Source organism: Saimiri boliviensis, chromosome 14 (genome assembly GCF_048565385.1).
Source record: "Saimiri boliviensis isolate mSaiBol1 chromosome 14, mSaiBol1.pri, whole genome shotgun sequence".
Taxonomy (NCBI): Eukaryota; Metazoa; Chordata; class Mammalia; order Primates; family Cebidae; genus Saimiri; species Saimiri boliviensis.
In genome coordinates this window covers 85749016-85761917 of record NC_133462.1, presented here as the reverse complement: position 1 = coordinate 85761917, position 12902 = coordinate 85749016, and the positions used below count along the sequence as shown (strand labels likewise).

The window sequence follows — 12902 nt, the reverse complement described above, 5'->3', positions numbered from 1 at the left end:
TTCTATTCCATGTGGGTGGTTTTAATATTGTCGCTTAAGTGGCCTAAGTATGACCGCTTCAATTATATCCCAATCCAATTAAAAAGTAAACTTTAAAAATAAGGTTACGGTTAATATTTAGTTAGTGACTACAATGTGCTAGGCATTGTGCTAGTTATATTATCTCATCATTTCAATTCAGGTTTATTATAATACTGTAAAATAGCTAAATGTCATGCCATTTTGCAGTTCAGTGAACAATCGAGAAATTCAATAACCAGTGTCATACAGCTATCGACTGTTAAAGTGTATGATTCCGGTAAACTTCAATAAACATTCACTAAGTGTCTCTTCTATGGCAGGCATCTTGTGAGGTGAACGTAATCTCGAACCTAAAGAAGTTCACAGTCTAATGGAAGACACAGGAAATGAACAGATAATTTCAGTATTTTACGGCCTTTCTGAATTCAGTGTGCCGCCGTTTCTAAATATTGTACAGTTGGCATCAGTAACTAATAAAATCTTTGACTAATTATCATCACACATACTATATGTTATTTAATTGTGAACTCGTACTTGTTTTTGTCATTTTAGAATCAAAGGAGAACAATTTCTAGATATGTGACTTTAGTCAGTTCACAGCCGTGAGCCTTCATTTCATCACGTTGATGTGGAGATTAAGACTCCTCAACTCCTCATTTCATAGGACTGTTGGGAGAATTAAATTGACTCAAACAATTAAAAGTGCTTTGAAGTCTACAAAGCACAAAAGAAAGAAACGTCAGGTTTCAATGCTGCCAAGCCTCAGGTCAAATGACCTAAATTTCTAAGACACAGAATTTCTATAGGTTGTGAATATGACTGTTATTTGATCTATAAATTCCACTGAGTGCATTTACTAAAATTTAATTAACAATCTGACAGCAGTGTATACAATGCATTTCTATTTCTGATGCCAAGTCAACAAAAATGACCACTATGTGAAATAAATTAGGTTTGTCCTAAAGATACCAGAATTAAAGTACATTCTGTCAACTTAATGTAGCTGGAGAGGAAAAAAAAAAAAATCCCTTTGCTTTCAAATGTGATTTGCATATTGTTTCTATTATAGCCAGAGCCTAAGCCTCTCAGCTGTCAAACTCATTGAAATTCTTACTGTTTTTCATCCATTGCATTCATCCACATCCTTACTGATCTCCCTGCCTTGAGACTCTGCTACCTATCTTACACAATGTTGCCTATGAGTAATTTTTCAAAAGCACCAATCCAATTATCATATTCCCCTGGTAAAGAGATGGATTTCTTTAAAACTGCTTGAAAAGTCTACTCTGAAGAATTCCCTATAATCTATCATTAGGCATAACTCAGAGCTGTCCCACTGCCATGAAGGAAATAATGCCGGTCACTATCTTTGGAAGAGTCGATTTCTGTTTAGTAGCAAAACAGAGAAATGAGAAATCTACACTTTACTGTTAGTGTAGTCTACCAGAAGCATTATTTGAACAATAAATGTTAGGAACTCAGTTCTAGGTGGATCATTTAACATGACACATAGTAGCACTCAAGTGGTATTTATTTAATGGCTCTTTATGGCCTCATAAAAAAAGTGCAAATTCCTTGGCAGGGCAGAGAAGGTCCTTCGTGGCCTCCCACGTACTATCTTTCCATCTTCTAGTCTGATCATTTTTGCTTTACAACAGGTTAGCCACCATTCTTTGCCATGTTTGGTACCTTAAACTTTGCATATGCTGTTCCCTTACATGGAATGTCTGCCTTCCTTATCCACCAGCTTGACTCCTAATTCAGACTACATGTTACTTCTGTGATGTTCCTGCAGCCCCACATCCCAGCAGCTAAGTGCTTCCACCTAAATTCGTTTATATGCATAAAGCATTGATCTTAAGTTATTTGTTTACAAGTCTGTCTATACAATACTGAGCTCCTGAGTCATTTCCAATGCCTAGGACATCATCTAGCACATAATAGTCACTCTAAATGAGTGCTTCAAAGTTTAAAAACTGTGCTAAGTTAAAAACTGCAAAAAAAAAAAAAAGTTTAAAAACTGTGCAAAGATGTTAAGAAAATGTATTCGTGACAATATCACAGGTCTTCCTTGAAGAGAAAATTTACTCACAGGAATGGTAGAATAAGGTATGTAGAATACTACACTTGTGAAAATATTTGGAAAATACTGAGAGAACGATAGCCCATAAATAATTAAACAATAAAAAGAGTAACCAATACTTAAAGATCAATTCAACCCTTTTGCTTAATTAATTAAAATTAATTTTTGTTGCTTCGACTTCATATAAATTTGATGAGATCATTATAAATAGTAAAAACCTCATTGAAATAAATTATCAGAAACAGATGGAAATCCGGGGAAGGTTAATTGGTAGTTAATGTTATAGTGAGGTTTTTAAAAAATCAAAACTATTTTTAAGAAATAAGATCAACGTCAAAACTTCGTCTTGCTTTTATGAAGTCTGGGACCACCTCGCAATGGTCAAAAATAAAATTCAGTATCCTCTGCTATATTCCAAGAAGAGTTTTGAAAGCAGGAAAATTGCACTTTCAATGTCACAATGATTTAGTAATGGGGTTAATGGTTCTGATAAAAAAAATTAAAAATCCAAGAATGGAATGACATTTTAATAGTCATACAGGTTTTGTTTTCGAACTATAGTAAATCATTAAAAGAAAACACATATAAAATATATAGCACAGACAACACTGAACACATTCCACACTATCTAACACATTTCCTGAAGAATCTTTAAAAAAACAAAACAAAACAAAACAAAACTGGGAGGCTCAGGCTTTTGTAGAAATAAGAGAAATTTAGTATGAAAGGGGACACACGTCAAACTTGCATGACAATAACGGCAGTGGAAAAAAAGAATTCTTCTGAAATTTTTACACACAAACCTCAAAGAAACACATAGTTCCTCATGGTATCTCAATACCAGGTTAGAAACATTTATAACCATAAAAAGTTCAAAAGCAATTTTGAAACTTAATAATAAATGCAAATTTTGACAAGAGATTTGTGTCCTGGAAGGGAACAAAAGACAGTGAGTCAAGAGGCAGCCAGGCATGGTGGCTAAAGCCTGTAATCCCAGCACTTTGGGAAGCTGAGCCGGAGGATCACCTGAGGTCAGTAGTTCAAGACCAGCCTGGCCAAGATGGTGAAACCACATCTCTACTAAAAATAAAAAAATTAGCTGAGTGTGGTAGCATGCCTGTAATCCCAGCTACTTGGGAGGCTGAGACAGGAGAATCGCTTGAACCCAGGAGGTGGAGGTTGCAGTGAGCGGAGACTGAGACACTGCACTCCAGCCTGGGGACAGAGTGAGACTCCATCCCAAAAACAAATAAACAAACAATAAGACAAAGGGCAAAAAAATGCTACCTAAGGCAACGGCAGACATGAAGTAAGCCCCCAAAGAATATGAAAACATGGGAGGGAAGTGACTTGGCTCACAGGTCTGTAAATTAAACAGTGGGAGACAGAATGCCTGCAGTCAGTCTCAGCCTTGCCACTTAGCTATGTGACCCTGGACAAGTCAAGAAACCTCTCTGTTCCTCTGTTTCCTTATCTATAAAATCAAGGTAATGGCTACCTCACTGGAGGGTTGCGGGTATCAAAAGTTCATGTATTTAAGCTTATACATTTTCTATGGCTATATAATTTATGATCATATTACCGTCATTAGGAAGAGACTTGACTTAATAAAGACAGTGGGCTAGGATATGGACTATTCAGATACAGTAAACTGTTTTCTCAGTGCTAAGCTTATGTTCTCTGAGCCTCAAGTTTTGAAGCAGTCACATCACTAACAGATGTTGTTTTTTCAGCCTTTTCTATACTGTCCAAGAGGGATGATTGATTTTTCTTCTCCTGTGAGTGTGTATAGGCTTTTCTTAACTTTTATAACATCTTAAACAAAAGGGTGGTCTCAGAACAGATATATTTATGCTAAATATATGCTAAAGAGTCTGCTTTGGAATTCTTAAAACAATCTGGAAAATACTATACTATTACTAGAGCTAACGAGTGGCCTCTAACAGGTCTCTTGATTAAGGCAATAGCATGTATTCAGAAAGCACAATTTAATCTTGGAAGCCTGTTGCCTTACTAGGTACTATCTAAAATCTCATCCATTATTTCCATTGCATAGAATGTCTTTCAGAAACTACTTTGAATTGCGAATGGCATCTTTGTTATTATATTAGTCTGAGGGGTAAATAGTTGCTATTGTTGCTACTGCTCTTTGAATTCAGTCACAAAAATAAAAATTAGTTTTGATGTTAAATGATTTTTAATCTGTCAGATTTTCAAAGGAATAGAGAAAACCTCAGTAGGCTTCCCAATACTTGGAAGGCAGCTGGTTGAGGACACTGGTCAGGGGAGACTCAGCTTGTCACAGTCCACCTTGAATCTGTCACTGATTTCCCATGCACCAATCAGTGCAGCCATAAAGCCACAGCATGTTCAAGACAGAAATGCCACTGGGAGACTAGGGCACACATTCTAGGATTCATTCATTTACACAGCAGTTGCAGACACTGGGCCCCCCAGAAAGGTTTTGAACTGAAAGAAAGACAACCAAACCAATCCAAAATGTAACTGAAATGCTTGTTGCCCCTTCATATCTGACATATTAATAACTGTACATCCTCATAGAAACAAGAAAGAGGAGGAGGAAAGCTAGATATGTAAATTTCAAAAATAACAGGATGGATAATGATGGAAATTAAATAATCTACTCATTAAAACAGTCTATAACAAAAAAGAATGCACAAAAATGGTCACTATCGAGTCTGTACACCAAGCTAACAAATAAAAGAGCAAATAAACAGAAGACAGTTCATTTTTAATAATTACCACGCTCATGAGTGAGGACTGAGGAAGAGAGGATAGGACATTTACAGTAGTCGAAAGAAAAGGAAATGGAGAAAAAGAAAAAAAAGTTGAGATTTTGCTTTTGTTCTTCTGTTTGTAAGGAAATAATACAAAATGTGTTAATCAGTTTGAGCAATTATTTTCTTGTGTGTTAAAGAATGCACACATTAAATTAATCTCATTTTGAGAGAGAGAAAGAATTCTCACAACGGAATGGTCACTCTCACCAAGTTATTTCTGATTTGGGACTCAGAAATGTTATTCCAGTTCACATCTGCCTGACAAAGGAGAGGAGGCTAAGGAAAGTAAACCTAAGTGTCTGCTATTCCTTTAGGGAGCGGATATGAACAGTGACTAGGAATGACTAATGGATTTGTGGTCAGAGTCCCTGCAACATTAGGTAATACTACAGGGGAAATGAAATTGGTTTCTAATTTCAAGATAGGGAAGTCGGGCTTTGGACAGATAGTTTTTTCATTTCCAGAGATTTTATAGCTGAAAATTGCTTAGGACTTTGGAGAGATGCTGGAGGGAGGCAGGCGATGTGCCCTGAGGTTGGCAGTGGCTCCAAGTTCTCCAGATGGGCCCAGAAAAACCTAAGTAAGTTTCGAGAGGTACTGGTGATTTTTCTTGAAGGTCAGTCCTCTGAACCTCAGGCCTAGAGGTTCCTAAGAGAACCTAAGAAGTTATAGAATGGTGTCAGTGATTTTTCTTGAAGGCAGCTAACTCAGTTAAGTTACCATATGGCTTATATTTGATGACTGGACTCATACATCCAAATGTCAAGCAGAAAATAACACAGAAGCCACGTGGTGGTAGGCATAAGAGCAACAACAACAAAATACATATAGATTAGTTAATCCTAAAATATTTCAGGGAGATAAACATAGACTACAAATGGCAGATGGAAGCAAAACTGTGTTTTGAAATAAGTTTAGTCCAGTAAAAGACCCAATGTTCCAAAAGTAATAATTGACAAGAAGACATGTCCAAACCACAGAAAACAAACAAAAACAGGTAAACACACGGGGCCTGAGTAAAACTAGCTTAAAAGTCACAAAAGAATAGAAACAAATCAAACCAAAAAATATTGAAGATTTTTTTTTCTCAATAGATACTCCTAAAATGAAAGGGCAGCAATGGTTATTTCTGCTTTAAATGTATTGCATGCTAACCTTTCTAGTTTATACCAGTGTGTATTTTAAGACAGAAAAATTCTAACATCATGTGCACAGAATTATTTAAGCACAGTAACTGCTCTTTAATTTCTTTCATCAATCTAGACTTGCAAACATGTATGGATATGGGGATCACTGTGGTAGAAAGGAAGAGGAGGTAACAGAAATGAGAGGAGACTGAAGGCTCTCACAGGATCACTATTCTAAAGAAATAGGAGAATCTGAGAGCCCATTTCGCCAAAGTGGCTAAAGAAAAGTCAAACATCCAAAGGTTCATCCATGTGGTTTATGATTCCACTGAAAATCCTCTGGTGAAGGAACTTGATCCCTCATTCAACCATCGTCTCTTATCAAAAACCCAAAAAAGGGAAAGGCCACTGGCAATGGGACTAGCACTCAAAGGAGTTAATGACTGACGTGGAAGGTTGGTTTTGGGTGTGACCTGTGTCCAACGATGAACTTTGAAATGAGTCATATAAGCATTTCATCAATTTTAATATAACTTCATATCTCCCTGTTTGAAAGATAATTGATAATTGACTCGTTTCAGGGAGGGAGGGGAGACAGGTGACCCTTTTAATGTAAGTAATTTGTACCTGATCCTTCCTCCGTCACCATTCCAAGACCTTCAGCTTTGTTTTGTCGCTCAAATGCATTTAGGTCAAGGACACTGTAATAACAAAAAGAAAAACATTTAGAGAACTAACAGAACACTTCCTTTGTTCAGGAGAGGAAACATTTAAACACCACATATCTTGGAATATAAACCAAATGTTATCATACGCTGAAAACATGTCCCCATTCAATGCTTACCAACCATATATTCTTAGTGGTAGACTAGCGTCTCCCCTGGGCCTACACTGAAATGATCCATGTGAAAGTCAAACATAAAGCATTCATAGGTTTCAACATGGGGAGTACATTACAGTTAGCAGACATGCAGAAATAAAACTCTAATAATTAGGTTTTTACAGTTAGAATAGCTTGTTACATTCAATGTGTATCAGACTCCGTAGTCAAATGCTGTCTGAATGATTTTAAATCTTAAAAAATCTAGAAAATGATTACCACAGATGAATTAATGATCATTTAGTCATAAAAATGACAAATGGCCTACAAGCACCCAAATTAAACAGAATTTACTTTTTTAAAAACGCATACAGGCCGGGCGTGGTGGCTCAAGCCTGTAATCCCAGCACTTTGGGAGGCCGAGGCGGGTGGATCACGAGGTCAAGAGATCGAGACCATCCTGGTCAACACGGTGAAACCCCATCTCAACTAAAATACAAAAAGTTAGCTGGGCATGGTGGTGCATGCCTGTAATCCCAGCTACTCAGGAGGCTGAGGCAGGAGAATTGCCTGAACCCAGGAGGCGGAGGTTGCGGTGAGCCAAGATCGCGCCATTGCACTCCAGCCTGGGTAACAAGAGCGAAACTCCGTCTCAGAAAAAAACAAAACAAAAAAAAACAAAAAAAAGTTTCAAAAACACATACACAACTCATTTTCAAGTATGCAGAATATATACCAATTCTCCAAGATCCCTGTTTAAGCATCGGGAAGGCTTTTTAAATTTTCTGTTATTAGAGACAGGGTCTCACTCTGGGTCTCAGGCTGGAGTAGTGGTGCTATCATAGCTCACTGCAGCCTCAAATTTCTGGGCTCAAGAAATCTTCCCACCTCTGCCTCCTGAGTAGCTAGGACTACAGTATAGGCATATGCCACCATGCCGGGCTATTTTTTTTTTTAATCTTTATGTAGAGATGGAGATTTGCCCTGTTACCCAGGCTGATCTTGAATTCCTGGCCTCAAGGGATCCTCCTACTTCTTCCTCCCAAAGCTCTAGGATTACAGTAGCATGGGAAAGCTGTTTTAAGGCATTATTAACATTCTGTAAGTTATTAATTATGATATTACCAACACCCCAAAAACAAGACAGAAAACAAGACACTGCTGATCATCCCACTTTAAAGCGTTGTTCATCATTAGCTATTCCTCTATGTGTAATTATCATCAGGGTACAAAACAAATGCTTCAAAAAAAATACAACCACTGAGTAGAACCCAAAGAAGGAAGTGAGTCCTTACCTACATGACTGCATCAGGCCAGCCAGACTCTGAAAGAAGCCGACATCCTTTTTCTCCTTGAGGTAGTCAAGCATTTTCTATGAAAATTATAGAAACCACATGGACACTGAACACAAACCTTATTGTTTGTTAAATAAACAACCAAAACAGGCTTTCCATTCTAGAATAAAGACAGAAAATATTCACTGCATACAAATAATGCTATGTCATCTTTATGGCAAAGTAAGGACATACACATCAAAGCAAGACAGTGGCACAAACTTGGAATAAGGGAGTGGCTTCACACATCACCATAAGCACCAAAAATATCAGGGGGTAATATTACTCTTCATTCTCTTCTGGTCACTCTTTGAGTAATTTGGCAATTCACATACTTTAGCGCAAGTTAACTGGGAGGAAAACCCCCAGAGATGTTATTCACAAGTTTCCATACCAAAGTGATTTCATTAAGGAGCGTCACAGACCAGGTGTGGTAGCTCATACCTGTAATCCCAGCACTTTGGGAGGCTGAGGCAGGTGGAACACGAGGTCAGGAGTTCGAGACCAGCCTGGCCAACATAGTGAAACTCCATCTCTACTAAAAAATACAAAAATTAGCTGGGAACGTGCCTGTAGTCTCAGCTACTTGGGAGACTGAGGCAAGAGAATAGCTTGAACCTGGGAGGTGCAGGCTGCAGTGAGCCGAGATCACGCCATTGCACACCAGGCTGGGTGACAGAGCTAGACTCCATTTCAAAAAAGAAAAAAGAAAAAAAACAGCGAAGATTTCTGACTGCCATATGCTAATGCTATAGGCAAAAATTCAGTTTCCATCACCATAGTCTCTAAACTGAAAGAAAAATAGGAATGAATCATTTGGCTATTAAAATTTTCTCCTTTGTTCTCAGAATAATGTCCAGAATCTATGGTCAAAATTTTGGTAAAACAGAAATGTAAAAAATGCTAAAGCGATGCTTTGTCTTGTTAGCTTACTATTACATAACGCAATGGAATAGCTGTTTCTGATATGATTAAAATGTATTAGCAATTTCAAATATACAAGTACATACAAGATGATAGAAAGCATGCTCAAAAGTTTAAGGAAATAAGAATATTGTTTTTCTCCAAATCTTGAAGAGCAGAATAATCCCTATTGTCACTGCTGTTCTACAAAGGGCTCAGCTAAGCAGACAAAATTTTAGTAGTAATCTTTTTCAGATAGCAAAGGCAATATAAATGAAATATGTAAAAGATACAAACAAACAAAGTATATGCACATATGTATATAAATACACACACATGCACAAAGATAATATACACATAGTGTATGTATGATACACAGATGCCCAAACACACATGTATATACGCGCATAGACACAAAAACACATAGCCATTTATCGAAGGTATGATAACTTTTGGTCAAATAAAGGAGACATTTAATCATTGGTCTTTTCAGACAAAGGAATGTGGCTTACAGGGTCAAAGGAGATGGTGGAATACATATTTGAAGTTATAAAGGAAACAGAGAAGTTCTGCATAGATAAGAGGTACACATTACAGGATCTCTCACTACTGTCTCTGGATCTAAGGACTTCTTAATATATATACTAAGTAATGAGGGTCTTCTTAAGTAAAACATAAGCTAGAGACATTGTGTTTTGATAAATGTTTTGGAGAGATTTAGATTTTCTTTTCTAAAAATTATATAATCATGCCGGATGTGGTGGCTCATGCCTGTAATCCCAGCAATTTGCGAGGCTGAGGCAGGCGGATCACATGGTCAGGTGTTCGAGACCAGCCTGGCCAACACGGTGAAACCTTGTCTCTACTAAAAATACAAAAAAAATTAGCTGGGCGTGGTGGTGTGTACCTGTAATCCCAGCTACTCAGGAGGCTGTGGCAGGTGAATCACTTGAACCCAGGAGGCGGAGGTTGCAGTGAGCCAAGATCCTGCCACTCCACTCCAGCCTGGGCGACAGAGCAAGACTCTGTCTCAAAAAAAAAAAAAAAAAAAAAAAAGATATATAATCATTTACTCTGGTAACAGAACAAGCTGGTTACTCCTCCCAGGTTCCACAACCACATATTCAGAGTTTGGTATATGGACAATGAAAGAGTGGTTCCTACCTCAGCACCAGAATTCATTTGACATGGTAGAAGGCCACTCTTGATGTTTTGACATCATTTTATGTTTGGATTTGTAACACTGTCACATAATTTCTTTTTCCCTCTTTTGCTCTCCCTTGAGTACTGTGGCAAACTAAAATTGAGCCATATTTTACATAGAAAATTAAAAAAATTACAGCAAATAGTTCTTTACTATATGGTGCATTTGTTTGAAAAGTACATTATGTGAATGACCGAAAGATTTTACCTGCTGGACTGTGGAGTTCCCACCATTTAAAATAGCAATTCCGAGTTTCAAAGTAGCAGCTACCATTGGTCCAGTTTCACCTAAGAAATATAAAAAAAGTAGTGTTCCTTGGGTCGTTTCATCTTCTATGGTGACCTAATCTCCCTTCAGTGCTGCACTCTTACAATTATTATGCCCCTCCCAAGCAATCTGTATCATGGCGAAGGGAGATTGACCTATGTACCAAAAAATACTAAAACAATAATAATGCATAATTTGGCATCAGCAGTTTTACTAAATTCTGTGTAGTATCTAAGAGCTGAAACCATATGATGATATAGAAGTGAAAGAATAGGAAGACAATTGATTTTAAAATACTGAGACCTGATATTATTGATTCAAAATGAATCATGTGCTTAATAAACATTAACATAAGTATGAGCTACTTAAAACTTTCTTGGAAGAAAATTTCTCTCCCCCTTCCCTCGACTATATTATATTTGAAGAACTTTCATCATTTTCATTGTATCACTTCTATTTTAATATGTTTGTAGCCTGATTATTAAGCAGACTATTCTGAATTTTAAGTTATTGAGGTAATAACACCAACTTTTATTTAGTGTATCCTATTTTGTTTTTCATTGTTCACCTCTATTTACCTTAGAAATAAAAATAATCTTCTATTTAAGGATAAGGGTGCCTAACAGCAGAATGTACCAGCATTACTTTTCCATTCTATTACAAATGATATTTAAAAATGTTTACACAAAGAAGATCTTATGAATGTACAAAAAGTCATCTTGAAACAGCTGACTACTGAGAAATACGCATATCAATTGTTAAAAAAAGACTCTTTTTAAAACTCTCCAGATTTATATCAAGGGTCAGCAAACTATGGTAAAATACAATAAATCACACATATACCAAAATGACAGCTTGCCACCTGTGTGTAAATAAAGTTGTTTTGTAACATAGCCACCCTGTTTGTTTACTTATTGTGTCTGGCCGCTTCCATGCTAACAGGGCACAGTTGAAGGGTTGACAGGTTGCATAACCCTCAAAGTTGAAAATATTGACTCTGGCCTTACAGAAAAAGCTCACCCACCCCCATTTTATGGGATAATTTTGCTAAAGTTTAGTTATAACATAGTTTCCAAAACTTAAAGAACAGAATAAAAATGAATCTGTATAGTAAGACTCTGAAAAAAATTAACAGTGGCCTCTGTAAACAATGAGAACTCGGATTTGTGAATATGCCCCTGATCCAGTCATGAACCAGAAATCCCAGGACTAAGTGAGTCAGTGGAATTGAAATGAGGGAGCATCTCGCGAGCTTTGAGGAAATCTGAAGAACAGACACTCGTGAGGGGAGCTTAAGGAACCTTACCTTTGCTGGCACTGATCGTCTGCAGCACCATCTCAGCCGCACCACGATCATGGAGTCGGGCTTGCTGGTATAGAAGCTTTTGCTTTTCCATTTCTTTTTCCTGAACACAAATTCCAACCATTTATGTTGAGAGTATCAGTAAGCATAGATTTCTCTAGACCGTATTTTTAGTCATCTCTTCATGTATGGGCTCTATGACAACATTATGGACCATTTCAACACCAACGATGTTCTTAAACAGATATTATTAACATATTCAACTCTTGTTTTTTTTCCCCTTTACAGTTTGCTCGATAGACTTTTGGTACTGGTTTATCAGCATGGATTGTTTTTTTCTCAATTTTAATGATTTGATTCATCCAAAGCCTATATCACAGTTTTGAAGTACTGTACTTCATCACTGAAACTTGCACTTTCTGATTTATACATTTGTGCATAAGTTTGTCACATTTTTAATCATCTCCCATGCTATGGCCATAACTTGATACTGCTCAGCAAATGGCTGGAGTTGCAAGGTATCACTGAATCACAGAAAAACATTAACTGAGATGTCTTGAAGTTTAAGCAAAATTGAAAGCTGATATGAATAAAAAGGTAGGCTTCAACGAAGTAGTGGATTTATGATACAGATCTCCCCAATCACCCCCAAAGAATAAGAGATGCAATGTGCCTTTATATTTTGTATTCTCTGGTGGTAACAAACGATACTGCATGGTGCTGCTGGAGCAATGGCTGGAGTTCATTCTTTTCCACTTAAGCTACCACTGAAAACATAAAGAAGAAAATAAAAATAAAATATAAAGGCACAGCGAGTTCAAGACTGGTATGACCATTCACTTGAGCAATCCAGTTCGCTGGAGAATTGAGACGAAACTAAGCAGTATAAGTTGCAGAATGCAAGTTGCATAGAGCCCTATGACAGTGAGTCCATCAAATGGCGTGGTAGAGAAGCTTAGTCAATGGGACATGAAACAGTCAATTAGTATCATGTCCGTAAACACAACGGCCAAAACATATATGACCTAAGAGCAGGAAG

The 12902-nt window shown here is 37.2% G+C and overlaps 1 protein-coding gene across 15 annotated transcripts in view; it reads right to left on the bottom strand.

The window, feature by feature from the left end:
- RYR2 (ryanodine receptor 2) overlaps positions 1–12902 on the bottom strand; it is a 753432-nt gene that overhangs the window by 68126 nt on the left and 672404 nt on the right. For all 15 annotated transcript variants that reach the window (XM_074385363.1, XM_074385370.1, XM_074385367.1 and 12 more), the window contains 4 exons: positions 11867–11966; positions 10501–10580; positions 8148–8224; positions 6660–6733 (listed from right to left, as the gene is read on the bottom strand). In XM_074385363.1, the coding sequence (XP_074241464.1) occupies positions 6660–6733; positions 8148–8224; positions 10501–10580; positions 11867–11966 (331 nt within the window). The remainder of the gene's footprint in view (positions 1–6659; positions 6734–8147; positions 8225–10500; positions 10581–11866; positions 11967–12902) is intronic.